Here is a 27,826-nt window from a genome sequence, read left to right as displayed (position 1 = left end):
TGATTATTGAGCACAGAGCCAGAAGTAAGCCCTGGGCACCACCCATGTGGCCCCCAAATTTTTAAAAATAAAAGATTGTATTTAGAGACAAGACTGAATTCACTCTCTGCAAGAGAGTATGTGATTAGAGAAGATAGGGGAGCCAAAAAGAGAGACCTGGGACACACTAATATTCAGACAATGGGGGAAGGAGCAGAAGCAAATAAAACTTCGGAAGGAGCCACCTCCTCTCTTTTCCTTGCCTTGGCCCTCACACTGCTGTCATTCGGGTGCCGTTTCTGTCCCACCTCAGGGGTTTTGCCCTTGGTCTTCCTTTTGCATGGTTTCTCATGAGATACTTCCACCTTCCTGATCACCCCTGTTGGTCATCACCTCCCACCTCAATCTATTTCTATCCCATTGGTACACTTTCTTCAGAAAATTTATAATGATCTAGAATTTCTCTACCTGTTTACACATGTGTTATCTGGTCCTACCCTACCCCTCTGAAATGAAACTCCATTAAGAACTTCAGACTTTATTTAGCCGCAGACAACATGCAGGAGGCCAGGCTGCCTCTGTACCGTAAGGAACCTATGTGAGGAAAAATATGGGATCCTCATTGTTTGGCTGCAACTTGACATGCACACATGGCCTGGTGTGGGGGGCTGAGAATTAGAGTTCAGCCTTTTTGCCTGCAGGGACCCTTGGGCAGCTCACAGATACATGTAACAACAGCAGAACATCTGAGAACAGATGTCAATATGTGTCTGTTATAATGATAAATGAGATATTTTGCTTTTTTCTTTCTTCCACCTAATGCAAATCTATGTCATGATTTTCATAGAATGTTAGCAAACAAGCGACGTCTTTAGGAAGCAACTCCTCTATGAAAATGTTTTTAATTATATTTTTATCATGGTGGTATAAATACAATAATATAAAAAATTAAAGTCTTGACCTAAAATTACTTTTTTCCTCTTATTTCATTTTTAAAGTAAATTCCATTATAGGAAAACAAAACATGCTTGGGGTCAGGCACTTGATCTGCATCAAACCTGGGTTTGATATCCAACACAGCATATGGTCTCCCAAGCACTGCAAGGAGTAACCCCTGAACATAGAGCCAACACCTCTGGGGATAGGAAAGGTGATGGAAGGGAGGGATGGAGGGAGGGAGGGAGGGAGGGAGGAAGGAAGGAAGGAAGGAAGGAAGGAAGGAAGGAAGGAAGTTGATTTGAATGATAAATGCTTAAGTGGCAATAATAGCTCTTATCTTATTCCTAAATCTTTGAATTTTATGTTTTCTAATTATAAATCACAATTGTATAAATAATAGTCACATTCACCTTCTCTCCATGTTCAGCTTCATATCTCACACAAGCTTGTTGGGTAATATCTGGGCCTTTCAACCTGTTCATTCTTAGGAGAAGCTGGTGCTGTGCATACACCAAGAGTGGTGTCACTTGTTCTGTGTATCTCTCACTAGACAGGTGTAAAAATGCACAAAAAATAGCAAACATTAGTGAAAACCCATCTTTTCCCAATGAAGTCTGTCATTTTCGGCCCTACTGGCAGTACTTACTGTGAAATGGCATTGAACTGCATGGCAATTGATACTAATGTTTCCCATTTTTCCACTTGATACAAAAGTTCCAGAGATTTTAATACAAAGTCGCGGATCCATTTCAAGTCAACCATATTCACATCATCCAGAGGTTGCTCAAACGAAAGGCTAGAACCACCATTATCAGTCCTAATATTTCCATAGCAGCTGGGAACACTGAACTCTTCCTTTTCTTCCATAACCTGCATATTGAAAATAATTGTGATTTTGAATTCTATTTCTAACTTTTTATAAAAATCAAATGATAAAATTATCAAGGCTGGGTACATAAAAGAATAAAATAAAACATGTTTTTTTCTTATCATGAGTTAACGTTAACCAATTGCAATAGTACAGCAGGTAGGGTGCATGCCTTGCATGTGGCTGACCCAGGTTCAATTCCTGGAACCCCATTTGGTTTCCTACCAGGAGTGATTCCTGAGTGCAGAATCAGGAGTAACCCCTGAGCACTGCCGTATAGCCCAAAATCAAAATCAAAAATAAATAAATAAATACAGCTGTTCAGCGGAACTTACCTGAGCCTCTAAGCACTTGAGGATTGTGCTGCACTGGAAGTGCAACTAGTGTAACTGGATCTTTTTGTTTTAACTCAGATTTAAATAAGTGCAGAAAGGCTTGCTGCCATAGGAAGAAAGGAAACCTTCTAGGAAGTCTTGCTTCTGCCTAAAGAGTTACTTTGCAACTAACATGTTTTTCTTTTCCCGAAGACCCTTAGAAATTCCTGAGACAAGGCAAAGTCTTTCAAGTCTACCTATGGACTAGGCTGCAGCTCATACTGTTGCATAACTCTAGTCCTGCCAAAGTAGCAGATCACACTAGCTTAAAGCTAGCCTTAAGGGAACTCCATGCATAGGAAGGGAAGGTTTTGACCAAGCTATAAAACAGAAAACCCCTCTGACAAGTCAAAATTCTGATTGTTGGAAGAGACCTTGGACCACCTGGCTGTGACATGTATATTTAAAGTCGAGTGGTATAGGCATGGAAAATAGGGGTGATATATGTGACCTCCAGGAATCTCTCCTTCACATCATTTAATCACTTATCACTTAACCCCCGTTATTCATCGATTTATTCGAGCGGGTGCCAGTAACGTCTCCATTCATCCCGGTTGCGTGCTAGCGTAGCCCAGTGGTATCTGTTCGTTTTAGGAACATGTAGAGCCTCAAACCGATCATTTAGGGTCTTGACGAAGAAGTCTGACCATCTTATAGGTGGGCGTCCACGTGATCTTTTGATGTCTCGTGGAATCCAATCAGTAATGGCTCTAGTCCAGCGGTTGTCTGTAAACCTCATTACGTGTCCAGCCCATCTGATTTTTGATGTCTTGGCAAATGAGACAGCGTCCCTGATTCTTGAGCGTTGACGAAGATCAGAACTCCGGATTCTATCTCTCATTTGAGTGAATCGTGATATTCCAAGCATAGTTCTTTCGATTCCTCTTTGAGAGACCCGAATAGTGTTCTCATCCTGTTTTCGTAGGGTCCAGGTCTCTGAGGCATATGTTAATGCAGGAAGAATAGTGGAATCAAAGAGATGTGCTCGTAGCTGGAGGTTCTTTGTCCTCTTAGTTATTTCTTCAATGCTCTTGAAGGCATTCCAAGCCGCTCTCTTCCTCCTGCGCAACTCAGGTGCCAGGTCATTCATCATGTTGATTTCTCGACCTAGGTATATATAATTGTTGCATTCGGAGATGGTGGTTCCGTTGAGAGCGAATGGAGCGTCAGGAACAAGGCTGTTTCTCATAAACATTGTCTTCGCAAGATTCAGCTGTAGTCCGACCTTTCCACATTCACAGTCAAAGTCGTTCAGCATTTGTGCCGCTTGGTTGATGTTTGGTGTTATTAGAACGATGTCATCAGCAAAGCGGAGGTGGTGTAGTTGCCGACCATCTATCTTCACTCCCATGTTTTCCCATTCCAGCCGTCGCATGATGTTCTCGAGGGTGGCACTGAAGAGTTTTGGTGAAATGGTATCACCCTGCCGAACCCCTCTCTTGATATGGATGATTACTTCTTTGTAGAATGGTGAGATCTTGGTAGTGAATCCGCAATAGAGCTCACGAAGGATCCTGATGTATTGAGTTTGTACGCCCTGATTGGCTAGGGCTTCTATGACCGCTTCCGTCTCAACAGAATCAAAGGCCTTCTTTAAATCAATGAACGTTAGACAGAGTGGCATCTTGAACTCGCGAGATACCTCAATGAGCTTGGTTACTGTGTGGATATGGTCAATGGTACTGAATCCTTTTTGGAATCCAGCTTGTTCACATGGTTGTCCTTCATCTAGTGTTCTGCTAATTCTATTCAGGATGACTCGAGTGAATAGTTTGTAGATGACAGACAATAGGCAGATTGGGCGATAGTTGCCAATGTCGTGGATGTCTCCTTTCTTGTATAGTAGTACAGTCTTGCTGGTTTTCCATTGGGATGGAACCTTGCATTCAGACAGGTAGCGTGTGAAGAGTCGAGCCAATGTATTGATGAGTACTGATGGTAAGTTCTTCAGGTGTTCAGGTCTGATCTTGTCTGGGCCAGGTGCTCTTTGTTTCTTTACCGACGAGATGGCATGTTGGATTTTAGAAGGGAGAACATTGGGAACGACATATCCATCATGTGGTATGTGGTATGTGGGCAAGTGGATGTGGCTATTAAAGAGATCTGAGTAGAAGTCATGAATAATCTTCTCCATTGCCCTTCTGGAAGATGTGATAGATCCATCATGATGTCGGAGGGCAGTCATCTTGGTTTTGTAGTTGGTGAAGGACAGGCGGGCATTACGAATGTTTTTCCCAGCTTCTGCTGCATCTACCAGTACTGCTGCTCTCCTGTTTTTGAGGTCATCCTTGATGGCTTCTCTGCACTGTTTTGCCAGTTCGGACGTTTGCTTGTGGTTGCCTGAGGCACGTGCCAAGTCACGTTGGCGAATAAGTTCAAGAGTGTTCGAAGAAAGATGGTTTTTTGTGGTTATCTCTCTCTTGGCATTCCTTGCACAATCATGGAGGTGCTGAATCATTCGATCGTATTCCTCATCAATGTTGTCAATGACGGCATCTTCCCATGTTGCCGCAACAGAGCCAAAGAGTTCCCAGTTGGTGGTTGTTCTGGGAGTCCTCTTCTTAAACCTTGCATTCTTTTCTCCTCATTCTGTGAGGTAGAATTTTGCACGAAGAAGACGGTGGTCTGATCCCGTTTGGAATTTTGGGACAACAGCAACATCGGTTAGGCAAAACCGCCGATTGAATATGATGTGGTCTATTTCATTGTGGAACCGTCCATCGGGAGACTCCCATGTCCAACGTTTAGATTCAGCCTTTTGGAATTGTGAGTTACCATGGAAGGTTTTGGTTGACATGATGAACTCAGACAGTCTGTCACCCTGTTCGTTCCATTCCAGGCCATGGGTTCTGATATGGAGTTCATCGACTGATCTTCTTGGTCCTATCTTGGCATTAAAATCACCGACAATGATCTTGTAGAAGGTGTGACCTTCTTTATAGAATTTCTCCAGCTCCATGTAGAATTTCTCAGTTTCTCTTTCACCATAACTGGATGTTGGTGCATAGACAACAAAGATAGAAACTGCCGGTAGTGAGCCACATTTATTCAAGTGTAATCGTCCGATTCGGGTTGTTAGGCATTCAAATGAATCAATGCTCGTGACTAAGTTTGTGTTGACAAGGATACCGACACCACCAACGCCTCTTTTATCACATGTTCCAAGGAACAGTTCTTCTCCAGTGTCGAAAACAGCATGATGGAATTGATGTCTTCTCGTTTCGGTCAGACCAATGATGTCGTACTTGATCTTTCGTGCTTGTACCATAAGGTCTTCAATGGATGCAGCAGATGCCAGGGTACGAGCATTAAAAGTACAGACAATCATTTTTGTTTTTCTGCGTTTTGGTAGCCTATGTCTGCCTTGGTGTTTTATCAGCCTCTCCTTCCATATCCTTCTCGACTCTGCATATTCAGGGTTAGGGAAATGAGATCCATTTATTACTGGATTTGGCATTCACATAGTGCTTGGAAAATGGGATACCCAAAATAGACTCCATTTTATTTAGCTGGGAGCTCCACCCTTACAGTCCACTGTTTTCACAGTAAAAATTCCAGCAGCACAGATCTGTGGCATGACTATGTCTATTTGCTTGACCTTGAATTTCCAGGATATAACTCAGGAACAGCCATTGAAAGAGCCTGCAAAAGGAACTTTTAATATCTTATCTGCTGGATTAAGGGCCTTGGGATAGCAAACACATAAATGATTCTCTAACTAGGAGTCTCTTCAGTTTTTGACTGTCCAGAAAACATTTTGAATCTTTATATTTGGTAGTCACTCTTATGCTGTACTCATGATTAAGTGAACCTGTACTAATTAGGAAGTAGCTCTGATTTGGTGACTATATTTAACTAACATAGCCTCACAGATATTACATGTCTCTTTTTTCATGGTACACTTCTATTGTTTTATTTTCATTGTTTCTTTGTATTCAGAGTGTTTCCCTGTAGACAAGGATAGATTTATTTCTATTTTATAAAAAAAAATTATTTGATATTTAGTCCACTTACGTTTGACATAATCATTGATATATTAGGTGGGACCTATTGTATCCTAATTTTTCTTACTTGTTCTATATGTTTTGTTCCACTGTTCCTTTTTTTGGCTTCTTTAGTTGACTATTACATAGACTTCCCTTCTACTGCTTTGGGTTTTAAGTTCTATCATCACGATCATGATCACGATCATCCTGTTGTTCATCAATTTCCTCAAGCAGGCACCAGTAACCTCTCCTTCTTCCTAGCCCTGAGATTTTAAAAGAGTCATTTCTATGCTCTTTCAGGATTAGGAGAATGAGACCCATCATTGTTACTGGTATTTGGCATATTGAGTACGACACGGGAAGTTTGCCAGACTCTGCCGTGTAGGCAGGATACTTTTGGTAGCCTGCCAGGTTCTCCAAAGGAAAAATAAGATAATAAGATGTCGTGTGGCCATGAATGCGGCCGTGCACTTCCGGGAGCTGGGTTTTATAGTCTCTGCACCTTGGCCATTGATAGGACCAACCTGGCGCTGGCAACAGCTGGTGGGTGTGACGCCTACCTACTGAAAGATGGGGGGGTCTGGTTGGAGAAGGCCCAGTCCCAATCTGTGTAGGCTTGGAGACCTCAGCCCTGGGACATGTATGCCTGGGTTCCTCTGTCAGTTCTTTCGTGCATGAGGCCCATCCAGACGTGTGGAGAGTGGTCCCAGAATGGCCGTGGCTGGCTCCAGAGGTCCTCAACTGCTGGGGCTCTAGGCTCAGGGCAGGCGGGGGGAGGAGAGAAACTCAACCCTCCCCCCTCCAAGGGGCCACCGTGAGGACAGCCAGGCTCAGGGGCAGGAGACTCTGCCAAGTTCTATCATATTTGGTATTAAATCATCCTTACCACATTTTACAGAAACTTAATATTGTATCACTTTATACTTAAATAACTTGTAAAATATTTTGCTGAAATTTAATTTTTTACCCCTATCTGTTATGTTATTGGTGTCCCATATTTTACATCAAGACATGTTATAAACCCTTTAACTCAGTGTGTTCATGTGTTTGCTAATTTTTCAATGTGTTTATATTATTTCCTGATTTCATTTTCAGTTTTATTTCCATCCTTTAAAATAGAGTGTGGTAGGTTTTTCTAATGCATGCAAATTCTACCCTGCCTGTGGCAATATACAAAGATAGATTAAGCAGTGAAATAAAGATCAACCTACAAGCTAAGGGATATTAGTTAGGTGTATTTTTCTATAAAAATACAAAGGGATGGATGTTGGGACCTTGTATGACTGAAACTTAATCATGAACAACTTTGTAACTGTGTATATCACAGTATTTCAATTTGAAATGTAAAAAAAATGAGGATTAAGTACATGAATGCTAGTTTATGTAAAAAGTTGAGCTCAGTAACTGTTCCATTTAAGAAATTGAGTTTTCAGGCTAACAATTTATAAGTAATTCCAAACCAAGTTATGTATTGTGATTCAAATGAGAGAAGCTAATGAAATGCAGACAAACCAATAAACATTAAATAAAAAAACATCAATTTCTACTTACTTTAATATGCCCACTAACAAAGTATCTTAAATTTAATACCATAAAAATAATGACTCACCAAACATACTTACCTTAATAGCATTAACATTCTGTAACTCTAGTAGCATGTCAATAAGTAATTCTGCTCCAAAATAGAAAGGCAAAACAATGGTGCAGAGGAAACCATCCTGGTTAACAGGAAATATTTTAGACATATTCATGGTCTGTTTAAAAAACAACTGTAACTCCTGAGTGATGTTCCAAAAGGTCCGGCAGCAGTTCTGAAGCAGTGTCCAATAGCCACCTCGATGAGCAAGAACCTAAAATATAATATTTCTAAACCTTAAAACTCTAAAAATTGCATATCTCTGAACAACTTCATCTTTTTGACAGTTATATAATAATAAGAAAATAATACCAATCTTATGTACCATGATATACTAGACAACGGTAAAGAAAAATTTATTTTCACTAAATCTAATAAGAATTCTTATGATGTACATGTAAATTAGGACTCTACTCATTTTGCAGATAAGGAAACAGAGTTGCGAGTTAACTTCTTCAAGGTCAGGTCTAGCCAATGATGAGCCAGGATTTGCACACCAGAGGGCTGACTCCAAAATATCCATTATTCTAGGTGCTACTGAGCAAGGAAACTGAGTCTTGTGCTGTTCAGTTATTAGAGGAGACAAACACTGGATAAAGAGGCATACAAAAATATAATTTCAGATACATGATGACAAACTCCAGAGACATGATACGGGTTTACTTTAATTAATTAATTATTTAGTTAATTAATTGATCACACCCTCCTTATTCTACCGCAAAAGTGGGAATATGTGGGTCTTTCTCATTCATAAAGGATAGATTTTCTCTTACGTCAGCAGCTGTTTGGGGGAATATACATTTTATACTAAGAGAAAGCACTGTAGCACTGTCCTCCCATTGTTCATCGATTTGCTGGAGCGGGCCCAGTAACGTCTCCATTGTGACAGATACTTGTTACTGTGTTTGGCATATTGAATACGTCATGGGGAGCTTGCCAAGCTTTGCCAGGCTGGCGAAATACTCTCGGTAGCTTGCCGGGCTCTCCGAGAGGGGCGGAGAAATCAAACCCGGCTAGGCTGGGTCGGCAGCTTGCAAGGTAAACACCCTACCGCTGTATATCGCTCCAGCCAGCTAAGAGAAAAAGGGAACTAATTTCTTGTAGTTAATCATTATAATTTTGAGTTTAATAATCTGTCACGGAATACATGAGAAGTAAAAAGAAGACTGTGTTTAGTAGAATACATGACAGTCTCTAGAATCAGAAGGGAAAGGAGAGGATTTTATTATGGTCTGGAAATATTTTTCCCTGTGCCAGAGGGCATACAGAGGTGGGTAGTAAGCCAGGAGGGAGCATGGCTTCAGGAAGGAACCCAGGGTGTCACAGTAAGACCAATATTCTAAGCGATGACAAGAGAGCAGCAAAGGAGTGTCTGAATATCAATGGAGACTGTGTGGACAGGGACAAAGAGGTTTGATGATGCAAAGCACCTCAGTACCATCAAAGACAAACTCCAGAATGATGGAAGACCTTCAACTTATTCTCACTATCATATGGCAATAATAAAAGACGACCATATGCAGGTTCCAGATTCTGGTGAAACATTATAGGCTTTAGCTCAGTAAAGTTGAAACTAAAATTATGGAGAGCAAGTGAATAAATACACATATAACAAGTAAATTTATTATATACACAGGTTTGTAGGCTAAGATTTGAGGACATGTCTAGAAACATTAGCAAAAAATAAAGACTATATTACCATAGCTCTCCTGCAAAATAAAAAGATTTTTGTAAAGTTATCCAGTATACTCATATTCCCTCGGTCTTTCTCCTTGTAATTCAAGCCCACTTGAGAGTCAATTTTGTGAATGTTTTGTGGCTTGGCGGCATTTTCCTCATTCAATTTTGCATTAATAAATGCTGAAAATTCCTCTGCATCTAGAATATAATGAAAAAGTAAAGTCATATAAAGTCAGAGATGAGTTCACAGCAAGTGATAAGAATCAAAGTAATCCAGAACACAAATGCCACCCAAGAAGCACAGAATTATCATGAACACAATGAATCAAGGAACATCTTTTAGAGGGGGAATTTAGATGAAACCTTAAATATTGGACAAGATGTAGCTAAGAAGGTCCAGAGAGATAGTACAGTGGGTAAGGCACTTGCCTTGCACATGGACAACCAGGTTTGGTCTCCTGACAAAATGATAACACTGGTTGGTCCTGCCATTAGAATAGTATCTCGTTCATTCCGAGATAAACTTTCATTAAAATTACTAGTTGGATATCCTAGGGCAAAAGTAGTATGTTTCATGAAATTTGCTCTAAAATTTACTCCCTTGAAATATTTTTTCTGACAATGAGAGAAGCAAGTTTTTTAATTTATTTTTTTATTAGTGAAACATCATGAGGTACAGTTATAGACTTATAAATTTTTGTGCTTGGGTTTCAGTTATACAATGATCAAGTACCCATCCCTCCACCAGTGCCCATCCTCCACCACCACGGGTCCCAGCATCCCTCCCACCCCCCATCACCCCCCCATCCCACCCTGCCTCTGTGGCAGGGCATTCCCCCTTGTTCTCTCTCTCTTCTTTTGGGTACTGTGTTTTGCAAGAGAAGCATTGAGTGGCAATCATGTTTGGTCTATAGTCTACTTTCAGCATGTTTCTCCCACCCTCGGAGGATCCTCACAACACCCTTTATTTGGTGCTCTCTTCTCTATCTGAGCTTCCTTTTCCCCTAACACGTGTGAATGGCCTCCAAGTCATGGAGCAAAATTCCTGGTACTAATCTCAGCCATTCCTGGGTGTTAGTCTCCCATTTTGTTGCTTTATGTTCCCCAGATGAATGCAATCTTTCTGTGTCTATCCCACTCTTTCTGACTCATTTCGCTTAACATGATACTTTCCATGTAGTATCATTTGTATGTAAATTTCATAACTTCATCTTTTCTAACAGCTACATAGTACTCCATTGTGTAAATGTACCAAAGTTTCTTTAACCAGTCATCTGTTCTCGGGCACTCAGGTTTTTTCCAGATTCTGGCTATTGTAAAGAGTGATGCAATGAACAAACAATTGCAGATGTCTCTTCAACTATACTTTTTTGGCTCTCTGGGATATATTCCCAGGAGTGCTATTGCTGGGTCAAATGGGAGATCAATTTCTAATTTTTTGAGAATTATCCATACTGTTTTCCAAAAGGGTTGGACCAGCCGGCATTCCCACCAGCAGTGAAGGAGGGTCCCTTTCTCGCCACATCCGCGCCAGCACTGGTTGCTTTTGTTCTTGTGGATGTGGGCCTGTCTCTGTGGTGTGAAATGATATCTCATTGTTGTTTTGATCTGCATCTCTCTGATATCTCTCTGATAATTAGTGATGTAGAGCATTTTCTCATGTGCCTTTTAATAAGCAATATTTTTAAAATATATTTATTGAATAGTCATTGACTTAAGTCAACACACACATAGAAATAGTCAAATATATAAATATTTTAAAATACGGTCATGGTCCTTCCATTGTTCATCAATTTGCTCAAGCGGGCCCAGTAACATCTCTATTGTGAGACTTGTTGTTACTGTGTTTGGTATATTGAATACATCACGGGTAGCTTGCCAGGCTTTGCCATGCGGGCAAGATACTCTCGGTAGCTTGCCGGGCTCTCCGTGAGGGGTGGAGGAATCGAACCCGGCTCGGCCAGGCTGGCTGTATGCAAGGAAAATGCCCTACTGCTGAAATTCGTACTTTTCAAAATAGAACAAATAAAAAGTGCCTATAAAATATTACAAACACTGTCCTCCCATTGTTCATAGATTTTGCTCGAGCAGGCCCAGTAACGTCTCCATTTTGAGACTTGTTGTTACTGTGTTTGGCATATTGAATACGTCACGGGGAGAAAAGCGGGTGAGATACTCTCGGTAGCTTGCCAGGCTCTCCGAGAGGGGCGGAGGAATCAAACCCAGCTCGGCCAGGCTGGCTGTGTGCAAGGCAAACGCCCTACTGCTGTGCTATCACTCCACTTTCATGAAATTCCTGAACTGTTGGAAAATGGTGCATGGACTTTTGTGTCTGTGATGTGTATGCACATTACATTGACAAAGAAAAACCAAAATAAAATTTGGAGTAAACTACCATTTTTTTTTTACCATTTGGTAAATTGGCCTTCCTTTTTCTAGATTTCAGAAGAAAATCAAGCAAGATTTCATAGTATTTCAAAGACAATTTGCGTGTTGGTAATACTGTTCCTGAATTAGTTAGTGAGAACATATCAGGATCGCAGGATTGGAAACTGCAAAATGGAAAAACCAAATTAAAAATAAAGCAAGTAAAATCAAATTATAGCTGTCAAATACAATCCACTTTTAGTTTCAAAAAAAGGTGCCAGTGCTCCCAAATTTGGATGCCCAACTAAAACCAAACATTTCTCCATTAACTTTTAATATTGTTGAATGTAATTTTGCTTTTGGGAATCTTCGTATCAAAACATATTTCCCTGGAAGGTCCTTTTAAGATGGGAATAGACAATTTATATAGACTCTAAAATCTCTGATACAAATTATGTCAACTAAAAATCACCTATACATATTATACAGAGAAGCATTCTCCCACCATATCACCTGTCCTGCATACCCGTTCATAAGTCAGCAGTTGCAACCAAGGCAGTGAGTCAGCAGTTACAACCAAGGTAGTGAGTCAGCAGTTTTCAACCCTTCTCCACCTTCAGGCCATACCACTTTACAGACTGGTGGTTAAAGAATTCTGATAGAGCATCATGTCTGTAATTAATGTTATTTATTTTCTAAAATATAGCCCAAACAATAAAGTCTTCAACCACATTAAGTCAATAAATTCTAAGTATACATTGACAGTTTTAATATGATCAAATGTAATATGATCAAATTTAATATCACATTACACTGACACAAACTAGGTCTCAGTCTAACTTGATCATGTGGGATTAGAAGCTTAGAAAAACCTTGAGGCCATCTTCTCAGAGTGTTATCAGAAGTGTTCAGAAACTAGTAATGAATTCCATATGATCTGAACTGCTTTCTCTGTCATAATTGCATGAATGGGTCACAATGACAAAAGTTCTTCCTTGTTGGTCAGACATTCTAACTGCTCTCTGAACCTAAATCTGGTCCAGAACATACAGGCAATGGATCTATCTAGAGAACAGTGGGGTTTTATAAAGATATAGTCAGGAAATAATTAGAACCAAAATTCTGAAGAAACAGAAACTGGGACAAAATTCATGGTGGATTTCAACCTGGGTTTTTTAAAAAAAAAAAAAACTCAGAATTAGTGATAGCCTTGTTACCAGTCTTTCCTCTTTCTGATTCATGTGGTGTTGCAGCCAAAGAACTTCTTATCATGGCCCTGCTCAAGTCCCTGAATAGCTTCCTACTATGTTTAAATTAAAATTAACGTTCAGATTTCCTCCATGCTCAGGACACCTACCTGATTCCCTGCTCATTTCACATCACCTCCTTTCCTATGCTCTAGGTATGGGTCAAAATAATGCTCATTCAGGGTCCTCATCCTGTGTTTCTCTCTTGGACTCTGATTCATGTTCTTCCGATAGGAACACTTCTCCCAATTTCCCAACCTGCACATTTCAAAGTAATGCCTATCCATCAAGACCCAAGCCAAGTGGTCCTTCCTCCTAAAACTTTCATGTTAGTCCAGCCAGAGGAAAGACTTTATGTGAACAAGATAGGATTTATGTGGTCTTAACCTACTGTGAAACATTTGTGATCCATCAGACCAGATTTTTACATGTATCTCCAGGTAATCTTGGTATGCCATTTGCCCATCTCAGTAACCTCTCTTTAAATGGAGATCAACAAATATTTTTTGGATGTCGATATCACCTTTGTGATTCTTACATAGTGTTCCATATTATGAAATTATCTTCTATTTTTTATTCCTATAGCATGTTTTCCAGACTCTGGAAGAGCTCAAAAATGCCTTGTTCGATTAATGATAGAAAGCTTACATTGTTTGAAAAAATACCACTTATATTTAAAATTCCTCAAAATATACCTCTAAATAAATACAAGTTTGCCAAATGCCTACAAATAGCAACACTTATGATATATAAATTAATATTAAATTTCCTTTGTGACCACATGTTTCCCTTTCACCAAAAGCTACATGAATTGAGTACTTCATAAGAGTATTTGTTTGGGAAAGATTCTAAAATAAGACATTAAAAATACACCAATGGCCAGGATAAAGGTAAAGGTATGATCAATGAAACATAATTTTTGCTCATAAAATTTAAAAATGCATTGTTCAGGACCAGGCAAGTAACTTAGGTAACTTGGTTCAGTTCCTTATACCACACACTCCCTCAAACGTCACTGGATGTAGTCCTAGAGGCTCCTGAGAATCACCATTTCCATTCCCAGCACTGCAGAGCCTAAGCAGAAAAGGCATTTTTGGCCTTTATGGAACTGCTGACCCAATTGGCCAAGAATCACCGGAGTGACCCATAAGGCTCTTGAGCACCACTTGGGAGCAACTCCTCAACTCCCCATGTATATTTACCAACCTGAAATATACCAACCTGAAAAATGTATGTGAATAGCATTTTCCCTTTATCCGCTCTGCCAGTTTTGTCAAAAACAAGTTGTAGTATGCCATTGCCAGATATAGGTTCATCTGAGCTCTCCAGGGAAGTTCCTCAATACATATTTGATGGAACCTCTTTCTCTTAACGTACCTCAGTATTAAAGGATTCAAGCTACTTATCAGGAATTTTTGTGCTACTTTTCTAACATCATTTCTCCTATTTCTGGAGGGACAAAAAAGTCTTGAGATTACATATCCTTGAAAACATTTAATAAAGAAAAAATATTTCAATTGAAATAAATCAACAGGTCACTTGTCTTCCCTGTATGCAAACACTTCTAGTTTACGTATTATTTCCTTATAGCTAAGAATATGAACGAGAATGGTAAATAAGGATAACATTCAACTACTATTGCTTTCAACTGTCTCTAATGACAGTAGTCTCAGTTCAAACCAAAACATTTCATTTCCATAGCCAAAAGATTGGACAATTAAATTGCAATCAATTCATATTCACAGACTAATATCAATATTTGAACAAAAAACTCCAAATTTTTCTGTAATATTCTTTAAGGGTAAAGAAAAAAAACAATGGAGTCCATTCATATTCATAGACTTACAACACTATTAAACAGAAAACACCCATATTTTTCTGTAGTAATCCTTAAGGCTAAAGAAAAAAAATCAATGGATTGATATTCTTTCTATGATTAGCAAAATATAGAGAAAATAAGACAACTATCTGTGAAGTAACTTCACAAATGCATACTCAATATATTTTAGAAAAGAATTTTGATTTCAAAATTTAGCTAGTAGCTCCAATTTTAAGTAAAGTAAAAGTAAAGTAAAGGCCCTCCCGTTGATCATCGATTTGCTCGAGTGGGCCCAGTAACGTCTCCATTGGAGACTTTGTTGTTACTGTGTCTGGCATATCGAATACGTCACAGGGAGCTTGCCAGGCTCTGCCGTGAGGGCAAGATACTCTCGGTAGCCTGCCGGGCTCTCCAAGAGGGGCGGAGGAATCGAACTCGGGTCAGCCATGTTGGCTGCATGCAAGACAAATGCCCTACCGCTGTGCTATCACTCCAGCCCCAATTTTAATTTTTTTATTTTAAGTATTTTAAGTATTTAAGTATTTAAGTATTTTAAGTATTTTGTGTATTTACTTTTCTAAAATTATTTTGATCAAAATCTAAAAAGTAGGACAACTTTTCTTATGTCATATTGATATTTATATAAGACTACTGCTTTTCTTCAAAAACATAATTTTTCTAATGGTTGGCAATGTTACTGCCTCTTTAGCCTCTGCCACTTTACCTGATCTATGTTGAAAAAATATTTTAATTTGTCTTTTACTAGAAGAGGAATAAAAAAAAACAATAAATAAGTTAAGGTAATTAGCACACTGTAATAGACATAGTACCCGAGTCTGAATCAACACACACAAACATACACACACACACACACACACACACACACACACACACACACCCCACATGGCAGACAAGGAGACATAACACCATCCTTGCACCAAAGGAAGAGACATTTTGAAGAAGGAAGAAGGAAACTATTTTTTAGCAGTTGGTGTTTATCATTAAATGGTAAATTTCAGGTCACATTCATGGGTACTCAAGGATTACCCTAGGCATTGTGCTCAGAGATCACTCTTTGTAGTGCTCAAGGGACCATACGTTGTTGGTGGGGACCACTGCATGCAAGGGCCACTGCATGCATGGTAAGTGAAGGCCATTGACCCTCCCTTCCTGCTCTTTCTGATCTACCTTATCCTCAGTGGTAGGAAGATGAAACTATTCTTGTTCAAGGCTCCTTGACCTTTTGCGGAAACAATCCCTTCATACAAAATTGATATATTTTACTTTGGAAATTATCAGTTTAATTTTCAAGATAGAGTTATTGAAAATATTCTAGTTTGTTTAGAAACTAAGTTAACAGGTCATTCATTTTAAACAAAACAATTGTTTAAAAAGCTTGATTAAAAGGAAATAACTGAAGTCAGGGAGATAGTACAAGGGAAAGCACTCACCTAGCATGCAGTAATAATACAGGGGTAAAGGCACTTGCCTTGTTTGTAGTAGACCCAGGTTTGATCCCTGGCATTGCAAATGGGTTAGGGTTAGTGTTTATAGGCCTATTATGGTACAAATACTCCATGTATGCTCCGAAAGAGATAGATATGCTGCAGTTCTTGGCTATTTATGACTTTTCTGCTCAATTTCCCATTAAACAAAAATCCCAAACAAACAGAAAAATAGGATAGGCAAATGTTGTTAGATTGACACCAAATGCACAATCAATTAAAGGAAAAATGTTAAGTTGGACCTCAGGAAAATTAAAACGTTTGCTCTATTAAAAAAATATAAAAAACTATGTAAAGAATGAAAAGACTTGGGGAATTTAAAATAGGAAAAAAAAAGAAAATTGCAAATCACATATCCAACAAAGACCTTTGGGAGGTCATTATTATATCTGTAGCACTGCACTGTAGCACTGTCCTCCCATTGTTCATTGATTTGCTCAAGCAGGCACCAGTAACGTCTCCATTGGGAGACTTGTTGTTACTGTTTTGGGCATATCAAATACACCCTGGGGAGCTTGCCAGGCTCTGCCATGTGGGCAAGATACACTGGGTAGCTTGCCGGGCTCTCCGAGAAGGATGGAGGAATTGAACCCGGGTTGGTCGCATGCAAGGCCGACCAGCTGTGCTATTGCTCCAATCCTATTATTATATCTAGAATATACAAAAATCTCTCAAAAATTCAGCAACAAAAATAAAAACAATCAAATTAGTAAATGAACAAAAATTTCCTACAGGAGATATATATGCCTAATAAGCACATAAAATGATATTCAATATAATTAGATATTGTAAAAAGCAAATTAAAGCCATGAGTTAACATCATTGCCTATTTTAATGGCCAAATTTTAAATTATAACAATACTAAATATTGGGAAACATGAGGAGAAATTAGATGGAAAAGTACAAATGTACTCTGGAGACAAGTGTGAAATTTCTTAGAAGATTAAACATAAAACCTTACTATGCCCCTGTATTTATCACAAAGAAATAAAAGCTTTTTTTTGCACAAAAACCATGCAAAACAAAAAAGCAATTTCTTTGCTAACAAAATATGGGAAAAATCAAAAGTTACTAAAAGCTATTACTAAATAAAATCTAAGCATGTATACATCTACTGATTAAAAGCCTTTATATTGTGTAAAAATTTCTTCCCAAGCCAATGTTAGACACATTCATTTCTATGTCCATGAGTTTTGGGCTACTTGAGGAACTGTTCCAAACTACTTTGGGGAAGAATATGTCAGGCAGACATGAAAAATGCATGTGTGAATTTTTCTGTTCGAGAGCAAGGCAGCTGAAAACCTGAGGATGATGGTGTTCTGTTGACTCACATGGGGGTTGGCCTCTGGACTAACAGAGCATAAAGGAGACCCTGATGCCACATTAATGAAATCTTTCTGTGTGGGGAAAAAAGTGACAATAATGACAGGGTTGGGCTACCTATAAAAAAATTTAAAAGGCAGGAGGAAAGGAAATCTTTTCTCACACCATCTGCAAAATTAAGGACAAGATTCCTAAATAACAAAAATCAAAAATCAAACTAAGAAAGAATGCAACGTTAACACTTTTGTTACAGAAGAATTTTAAAAACGCTAAAGAGACATACTGTTTTCAGATTTAACACAACTTTTGTGGGGGAGATGGGTTATTGTGCTATACCCAGTGGTGCTCAGGGCTTTCTCCTGGGCCTGTGCTCAGGGATCACTCCTGGTGAGTCTCAGGGAACCATATATGGTGCTGGGGGTTGAACCCAGGTCAGCCACATATAAGCCCTGCCAACTATACTATTCTTCTGGCTCCCATAATGTTTTTTTAATAGGAGTCTCACCTAGTAGTGCATGGTTTGGGGACACCAAATGGCCACATCTGAGATATTCAGTCAGATAATGCAGGTTGGCACTTGAGTGCAAGCAGCTAGAGGTGCTGGAAACCACCAAGCTCATCCCAGAAGTGCTGAGGGACCATCACGGCCATGCACCCTCAGTGTTCCAGAAATTAGGAGCGCAAGGGGATCAAACTGAAGCCTTGTATATGCTAGGCATGTGCAATGTACCCCTTTGAGGTAACTCCCCAGTTCCAAAAGTTTAACTTTTGATCAAAAGGGGGAAAAACTTTAAAATATAAAACCACAATCTGAGGAATATATCAGTATGCAAACTTCCATAGATAAATAAAAGAACTACAAAAATTCAAAAATGCTCAAAGTAAATACAAGCAGTGCTAAGAATATAAAAAAAACACTCTAATGAAGATATGAAACACTGCTTAGCATCGTTAGTAAAGAAATAAAAATTGGAGCCAAATAGACAGTTCAGCAGGCTGGACACATGCTTGGTATGTCAGGGCTCCAGTGTCAGTTCCCAGGACTTGCCACCAGGAGCAATCCCCAAGCACAGGGCCGGGAGCAGCACCAACCACCACTGAGTGTTTCCTCCTCATCCACACCACAAAAAGACGTTCATACATAGGGAACTACATTCCTCTGCATTTTTCCCAGTAACTCTCACAGATACACAAAGACATGTACAATAGTGAAAAAAATGGAATATTTTACACACCCATATACAGAACACCAAGTATCTTTTTCTTTATTCGTACAATGGAATACCACATATCTGTGATATGAATAACAAACTCACAAACAGAAAAATCTCACAGGCACAACGCTAAAGGAAAAGGACAAACTGACAGAGCAAATTGTAAAATAATCATACGATATTTATAGAATAGGCATAAATAGCCGGACACAGTTTCATACACATGGTAAGTGCCAGATTTTAGACACTATTACTTCTGGGGGAAAATGGATGGGAGTGCTTTCCAGAAATGTCACTTAGAAATTTCAATAGTTTTTGAACGGTTTATGTGTTAAAGGGTATTTGTCCATTTTTTGCTCTATTTTCTATACCCATCTAGAATATCTGCAAATTAAAATGAAGGAATAGTCAAACAGAAATAGCCAACAAAAAATGAAAGTTGTCCTATTTATATCTGGTTGCTACAAATTAAGATCAAAATCATTAAACAGGTAAAGAAAGATCTCACATTCATTAAAGACTGAAGCTAAAACATATAAAAGAGCCTGGAAATCATAAATACAGCAATAGAAAGAGAAGCTATTTAAATATTTTACTGTGATAAGTTTGATCATTTGACTTTTACCAACAACACTGGGTCCAATCAATAAATAAAAGTTATTTACCAGTTTAGCCTTCTGACCATCCTAAAATACTGCGGTAACTACTCAAGTTGAATTGTTTTAGCATATCATCCTGTTTCTGTACATTTATAAAATTAATAAAAGTCTCTTCTATTTGGGACTTACATCTTTTGGGATCCTTTCATTAGTTTAACTCCCTGAGAGAAGTATCTTATCTATCACATTATCCCTAGTGCAAAAAACAATGTCCAACACATAGTAATCATCAAGTAAATCAATTAGTTTATTCTACCTTTCTTGTTCCGTCATTTCAAAAATATTTGGATTCCTGGAAAAAAATTCTCTTAGTGTTTCCCTTTTCTTAGTTCTTTTTCTTATAATCTTATCTGTCTTAATAAGAGAAATAACAAAAATGTTACAAATTGAACTCTGAACACAAAACAATAATTTACAAACATCCAACCCATATCTCTAGCCATTGAAATCAATGATTTTTTATATCCTTCAATTAAAATTATGATCAAAAGTAAAACAAAAACAAATTCATAAAGCACTTACTCTTCCAATTTCCATTACCACAGCTTTATATTTCACAGATTTGTGCCTCTTTTTACTCAAAATATTGTCCTTATATCTGTATCTTCTCATTCCAGTTAAACTTTCATTCCTCCTAGTGCAAAATGATGAAGTCAGTTAAAGGGGTTTATAAGAATTTGAAAAACTACTCCAAATTGAAATTATGACAATTTCATTGAAATTATGCAAAAAGAATATCTAAAATTATGCCCCTGCAGAAATTAGACTATGGTAATAATTTTCATTAAGAAATCAATGACCTCAAAATTAAATGCAAATCATAACTTAAAGAGCGATGAAAGCTGATATATTATATAGGAGATCAAAACTGAACTGAAAATTACACCATATAAACTCCTCTCTTAAAACTAAGGTGATTATTTAAAAGTGATCCTAGGCACTATCCTGGCTGCAATCACATGCAAGTTCCCAGCAACTCTTACTATCTGGATACAAACAAAAGCTAAAAATTTAAGAATTTTAGATGACTACAAAATTTTCCCTTTTTTCCAAATATCCTATAGAGCTTCTTGCTCTTGATTGTTAGATCTCCCATGGTCCTCTATGGTAACAATGGTCTTTCTCCAACAACTGTAAAATTCCTTAATATCTTCCTTTCTTTCCCTCTACTGAAACCACTTATCACCTATTTTCCCTGAAATCTGTACATTTTCTAAAATTAATATTTCCATTAGTAAGTCCTTGCAAGCTACTATATAACCCTCTTACAACACGATAAATGCGATCCACAAACTTAAATAGAATATAATAAAGGGTCACATAAATACAGGGCTAATTAAAATGACTGGATGAGTCTGGTTATCATGTTTCTAGAACTGGAACTCCAAATTCATCTTCATCCCAATGGCAGTTGGTCTCTCACTTTGATTTTGATAAAGATTATCCTGGATCATATGCTTGGCTGGGATTCTAGCCCAGTTGCAGCATTTCCAAGAATCCCCCAGTTAATTGGCATGAATTTCAGCAAATGTTTTGTCTGCTTGTCTATATTGCCGTAGGTGAACTAGGAAGCTTGCACCAGTGACCACTGAGGACCTCCTAAGACTAGTTCCAGTCATTTTCCAATCAGTTTGCTCTCTTCTGTATCTCCTCTCTCTCCCATCCCACCAGAATTCTTGACTTTAATTGTTACTTGAGAGAGAGAGAAAGACAGAGACAGAGACAGAGAGAAAGAGAGAGAGAGAAAATCAGGAAATTATTCTCAGTCTACTACCATCTTCCCAATCTTCTTGGTATTCTTCTCCTCCATGATTCACAGGACTCTTGTCCAGTAAATAAACTAAATTTCTACATTCCTAAACCTCTTCACAGAATGTCTCAGCCAGTTCTAAGTAGTTTTTATTTTATGTTGTTTTGCTATATAGTATTTTTAAAAATATTTTGTAGTCGATATCACTGATCTTTTATTTAATATCTTATGTTCACTTTATTACTCACATTGGGTCCTACATTTTTGTTGTGATGGTAATGCTTCTACTGGGGATCAAACCCAAGCCTCAGACAGTGCCATGCATGCATTCTATTATCCCCAACCCATATTTCTGCCATGGTGGCGTCCCAGTAGTTGTCTGCACATTGTTTCCCAATCTCAACTCTGCTATACTTTATCAGATAATATAAATCTCTCATTTTTATCTTTTTTATTTTTCAAATATTTTTCATTATACTACACATTCCAAATAAATTCTCATTGGAATTGCATTGAACCAATAAATAACTTGAAGATAATAGAAGTCTCTGCAATTCTCTATCTGCCCAGAGTAATGTATTGTGTCTTCCCATTTATTCAAGTCATTTTTTTTAACATCTTTACTAAAGTGATTTGGTCTTTTTTATATTAGCCTAAGTCCCCTCACAATTCCTATAAATTTAATCCTTTATAAGGATGGGATCATTCTTTCATTATACTTTCTAGTTGATGTAGGAAAGCCATTTATTTTAAACCTGCCATCTTATAGAATTATTGTTTCTCGTACTTTTCAGCTAATTCACTTAGGTTAAATAAATATATATACATATAAATGTATATACATACACACATATATATATACACACACATATTTATCTCCATTTTCAGACTAGCTCACTGTGGAATTTATTTGAAAAACATTTTTGAGAAATTATATATTAATCACATAAATTATCATCCTAATTTATATTTGAGGGGCTTCCCAAGCAGAGTTCAGGGGACACTGGAGCTACTCCTGGAGATGCTTGGCCAGCCAGGCTGGTGATTCAGTGCAGAGGATGTGGCGCTGTTCCAGCCCAGCAATGCTGGGGGCCAGTAGAACCACCCTGAGAAGCTTGGCACCTAATTTCTATTGTTTTAACGTGCAGGTAGGAACTTTCCAGACAATGTTAAATGACAGAAAGGATAACTTTTCATATGTTATCAGAAAATATTTTTCTAATCCTAATTTTAAAGGAATGATTACCGAAATTCACCGAAAGACTTTTTAGCATCCATGAAGCCTTTTCTTTCTACTATCAGTGATAATTATATTTACAAATTTCCTGCTGTATATTAATAAAAAAACTTATTTGTGCTGCTAAATTTACCTGTAAACATTTGGTTTGGGTTTTATTTTGGCCTTATATTCTACAGGAAGTACTGATTCATAATTTTCTATTTTTCACTGTTTTTAAAATAGTTTATTAGAACCTGCTGTTTCAATTTGCTAGGAAACTTTATAATCATATTCTGAAATACATATTTAAATCAAAAATTACTCATTCTTTTAATACATGAAAAAACTAACCTAAAAATGTTCTGAGTGATACAGAAATTTATTGCTTAAATACATTATTATGATATAACTTTTTTAACATAATCATTACTTTTAATTTGATTTTCAAATTTATTAATACTAAATTATATATATATACTTTTATTTAATATTTATTCAAATCTTTAGGGTTATTATTATTTTCTTTGGGTTATATAGATTTTATTTTTTAGTATGTTGACCATAAATGCATCAAATTCATTCACATCTTCAAAGAACTAATTCTGCAGATATCAATGGGACTATTTTTCAAAAGAAATTAAAACTGATTATATTACACGCTTTTTTTGCTTTCATAGATTTATTTTATTTTTCCAATTTATTCAATTCAATCAAAATACACTTAATTTTGCTTTTCTTGTTAAGTAATAGAAACTTCCTTTTTAACTCAAATTGATTAATTTACCATTGGATGCCATACTGAAAAATTTAGGATTACAAGTTCACATCTCTATATGCCTGCCTATAAGATTCACTGTACCACCAACAGCATTCCAGTATTTTCATACTTTCAAAATGACCTTCTCTATCCATTTCTCCCATTACTCTTCCTCTATCCCTTTGATTATTACCATCTTGTTTTTCACAAAGTCTGAGTTTTGTCATCTTTTACAAGACCATCTTGGTAAAAGATTTATTTAGATTAGCACAGTCATCTCAAGTCCTGTCTATGTTGTCACAAAGGCACAATTTCATATTTTTAATAGGTGAGTAGAATTTGATTAAGTATATGTACCACAGTTTCCTTTTAGTCTATTGATAGGCATTTCAATTGGTTCCATGTTGTAAATGATATTGTATCGAACATGCACTGTAGCAGCACTGTCATCCCGTTATTCGTCGATTTGCTGGAGCGGACACCAGCAACGTCTCCATTGTGAGATTTGTTGTCACTGTTTTTTGCATATAGAATATGCCACAGTAGCTTGCCAGGCTTTGCCATGCAGGCAGGAAACTCTCGGTAGCTCCCAGGCTCTCGGAGAGGAATGGAGGAATCGAACCTGGATCGGCTGCATGCAAGGCAAACACCCTACTCACTGTGCTATCACTCCAGCCCACATCAAACACAAGGGTTAAAAATAACTTCAAATCAGTGATTTCATATCCTTTGCATACATGACTAAGAATGGTATTCCTAAGTCATACAGTACTTCAATTTTTAAGGATTATGGAATTACATATTTTCCATAGAGGTTATACTAATTTATATTCCCACCAACAGTTTATACGAATTTCTTTCTCCCTACATTTCTACCATTTGCTGCTTCTAATCTGCTTAGAGATCATTCTCAAGGATGTGAGGTGATAGGTCAGTGTAGTATTTAATTTGCATTTCCATAATAAGTAAAATTGAGTCTTTTTAATGATACTGTGGGCCATCTGTTTACATTCTTTAGAAAAGTGTATATTTTGTTCTTTAGACCATTTGACAAATCCAGTGTTGCTTTGGGCTTATTCCAGGCTTTACACTCAGGGATCATTCCTGGTAGTTATCCAGGGGCCATATGTGGTGTTAGGGACTGAATCAGAGTCAGCCATATGCAAGGCAAACACCTTAATCCCTGTGGTCAAGTCTGGTCCATTTTTTGGAGGGTTGGGCTTTTTGGTTTTTAATGTTGCATAAGTTCTCTCTCTCTATTTTAGATGTCAACCACTTATCAGTGTGCATGATGATCAGTAGGCTGCCATTTTTGTATTGTCTGTGGTTTCTTTGACAATGTAAAAGCAAAAACAAAACTTTATATAGTCTCATCTGATATAAACTAATTTGATAGTCTCGTTGCTTACTTTTGCATTTATTTCCCTCACCATTGGAGTCAGGTCTCCAAATTCATCTCTGATGTCTAAATCCAAAAGAGTATCCAGGAGAATAACTTACAATTTGAGGTCTTATATCTATGCTCTTTACTATTTTTATGTTAATATTGTATGTGGTCTTAAATAGTAGTCTAGTTTTAATCTTTGCATGTGACTGTTCAGTTTTCCTAGCATCACTTGTTTAAGTCTTTTATTCTTCCATTGTATAGTCTTGACTTTCTTATTATAAAATTAAATGTCATCATATATGGGCTTATTTTCAGGCTCACATTTTTATTTTATTGGTTTGTATACCTATTTTTTCTCCAATATTATAAACTATTTTGAGTACTATTGCTTTACAGTATAATCTTAAGTCAGGGTGTAAATGCTGCTACTTTTCTCCTTCTGTCTCAGGACTGCAGTAATGCTTCTTCCAAATAAAGTTTAATTGTTTTATTTCTTTCTTCTAAAAATAAAATTGGATTTTTTTCTTTTTGCTTTTTGGGTCACACCCAGCGATGCACAGGGGATACTCCTAGCTCAAGCACTCAGGAATTACTTCTGGTGGTGCTCAGGAGAACTTATGGGATGCTAGGAATCGAACCCGGGTCAGCCTCGTGCAAGGCAAATGCCCTACCTGCTGTGTTATCGCTCCAACCCTGAAATTGAAATACATTAAATCTTTAAGTTGCTCGAGGTAGTATGGATATTTTTAGAACATTAATTCTTCCAATTCATGAACATGGAATAACTTTTTATTTCTTTGTGTCTTCTATTTCTTTCAATACTATCTTACAGTTTTTTCTGTCTGGACTCTTTACTTCTTTTGTATTATCTCCTTGCAAAGTATCGTCCAGGTATCATATCTTTTTTTATGTGATTTAAATGGGATTATTGCTTTCATTTTTTCATATCAGCCAAAAGCAAATGTGCATCAACGGGAAAATAAACAGATTATTATATATTTGGACATTTCAACATGTTTATCAACATGTTTAATAATAGACAATATTAGTCACCTAGACCAAATAGACTTGATTCATTCTGGCATACCAGATGCAACTAATTTCAACCTCATATATATAGCATGTTTTATAACCACCGTAGCCTTTTAACTTTGCGCCCTGTTAACAGATTCAGATGGAGTCATGACTGATATTAGAATTATAAAGATACATTATAGTAGAGTTTATTGTATAGATATAATACCTTTAGAAGAAATAAAGAACAAGGAAGTTTTGAAGAAATTACTTAAGATTTTTCATTATACTTACATTCTTGATTTAGGTGAGTTTGTTGAAATGCCAAACTTAAATGTCTATGTAATTATCAGTATAAAAAGCATATGTACCCTGCTGATCATATGTATTACTAAGCATATGTATTACTCTACTGTTTCCAAGAGAGTAAAATTAATATTCAATTTACTTGACAATAAACTACTCAAAAAAAAAAGACAAGGACATTCACTTAACCGAACTAAAACAAAAGTTGACAGCAACTTCACAGAGTGCTAAAAGGTAGAGTACTAGTTTCATTTTTAACTTTTGACTGATATGAAAAAAAAAGCTGTTCTGAACATCCACGTATAAGTTTTGTGGACACATGCTTTCATTTCTCTTAAATAAACACTTAGAGTAGAATGTTGGATCATAGGAGAGCTTATGTTGGATCATAGAAGAGTTTAATTTTCTAAGAAAATAACAATTTTCTAAAATAGGTAGACTATTTCTCCTTGCATTATCTGAGAAGTTATTGCTCTGAATTGATGAATTTTTTAAATTTTTAACAAAAATTTGAGGCTGGAGCAATAGCACATCAGGTAGTGTGTTTGCCTTGCACGCAGCCCACCTGGGTTTGATTCCTCCATCCCTCTCGGAGAGTCCAGCAAGCTACCGAGAGTATCCTGCCCGCACAGCGGAGCCTGGCAAGCTCCCCACGGCATATTCAATATGCCTAAAACAGTAACAACAAATCTCACAATGGAGACATTACTGGTGCCCGCTTGACCAAATCAATGAACAATGGGAGGACAGTGCTATTGTTTTTTTTTTTTTTATAGGGAGAATTTATTTTTATTTTTTTTTTCCCCCTTTATTTTATTTTATTTTTTTTAAAGTTGTAGATTTACAATTTTTTGTGCTTTGGTTTCAATTATACAATGATCAGATACCCATCCCTCCACCAGTGCCCCTTTTCCACCACCATGGATAATATCCCTCCCACCCCCATCCCCCCATCCCCCCGTCTCTGTGGCAGGGCAATCCCCTGTGTTCTCTCTCTCCTTTTGGGTGTTGTGGTCTGCAAAAGAGGCATTGAGTGGCAAACATGTTCAGTCCATAGTCTACTTTCGACATGCATCTCCCCTCCTGGGAGGATCCTCCAAACATCCTTTATTTGGTGCTCCCTTCTCTATCTGAATAGCCCTTTCCTCTAGGATACCCGGCTGGCCTCTAAGTTATGGAGTAATCCTCCTGGTGCTGATCTCAGCTATTCTTGGGTATTAATCTCATACTTTGTTACTTTATATCCCCCAGATGAATGCAATCTTTCTATGTCTATCCCTCTCTTTCTGACTCATTTCGCTTAGCATGATACTTTCCATATTGTACCACTTGTATGTAAATTTCATGACTTCATCTTTTCTAAGAGCTACATAGTACTCCATTGTGTAGATGTACCAAAGTTTCTTTAACCAGTCATCTGTTCTTGGGCATTCAGGTTTCTTCCAGTTTCTGGCTATTGTAAAGAGGGCTGCAATGAACAAACAAGTGCAGATGTCACTTCGACTATACATTTTTGCCTCTCTGGGATATATTCCCAGGAGTGGTATTGCTGGGTCAAATGGGAGCTCAATTTCTAATTTTTTGAGAATCGTCCATACTGTTTTCCAGAAGGGCTGAACCAGTGGACATTCCCACCAACAGTGAAGGAGTGTCCCTTTCTCGCCACATCCACGCCAGCATCGGTTGCTTTTGTTCTTTTGAATGTGGGCCAGTCTCTGAGGTGTGAGATGGTATCTCATTGTGGTTTTGATCTGCATCTCCCTGATGATTAATGATGTAGAGCATTTTCTCATGTGC

General features: G+C 37.6%; 1 protein-coding gene across 1 annotated transcript in view; it reads right to left on the bottom strand.

The window, feature by feature from the left end:
* Positions 1–27,826, bottom strand: part of CFAP54 (cilia and flagella associated protein 54) — a 363,910-nt gene that overhangs the window by 196,463 nt on the left and 139,621 nt on the right. Inside the window, exons 32-39 of the mRNA XM_056119478.1 lie at positions 20,119–20,230; positions 19,853–19,950; positions 14,298–14,525; positions 11,872–12,014; positions 9,482–9,660; positions 7,769–7,996; positions 1,565–1,788; positions 1,329–1,464 (exon numbers count right to left, since the gene is read on the bottom strand). Of these exons, the coding sequence (XP_055975453.1) occupies positions 1,329–1,464; positions 1,565–1,788; positions 7,769–7,996; positions 9,482–9,660; positions 11,872–12,014; positions 14,298–14,525; positions 19,853–19,950; positions 20,119–20,230 (1,348 nt within the window). The remainder of the gene's footprint in view (positions 1–1,328; positions 1,465–1,564; positions 1,789–7,768; positions 7,997–9,481; positions 9,661–11,871; positions 12,015–14,297; positions 14,526–19,852; positions 19,951–20,118; positions 20,231–27,826) is intronic.

This window comes from Sorex fumeus, unplaced genomic scaffold, assembly GCF_029834395.1.
Source record: "Sorex fumeus unplaced genomic scaffold, SorFum_2.1 ptg000003l, whole genome shotgun sequence".
NCBI lineage: Eukaryota > Metazoa > Chordata > Mammalia > Eulipotyphla > Soricidae > Sorex > Sorex fumeus.
Note: the sequence above shows the minus strand (reverse complement) of the source record. Positions and strands in the feature narration are given on the sequence as shown.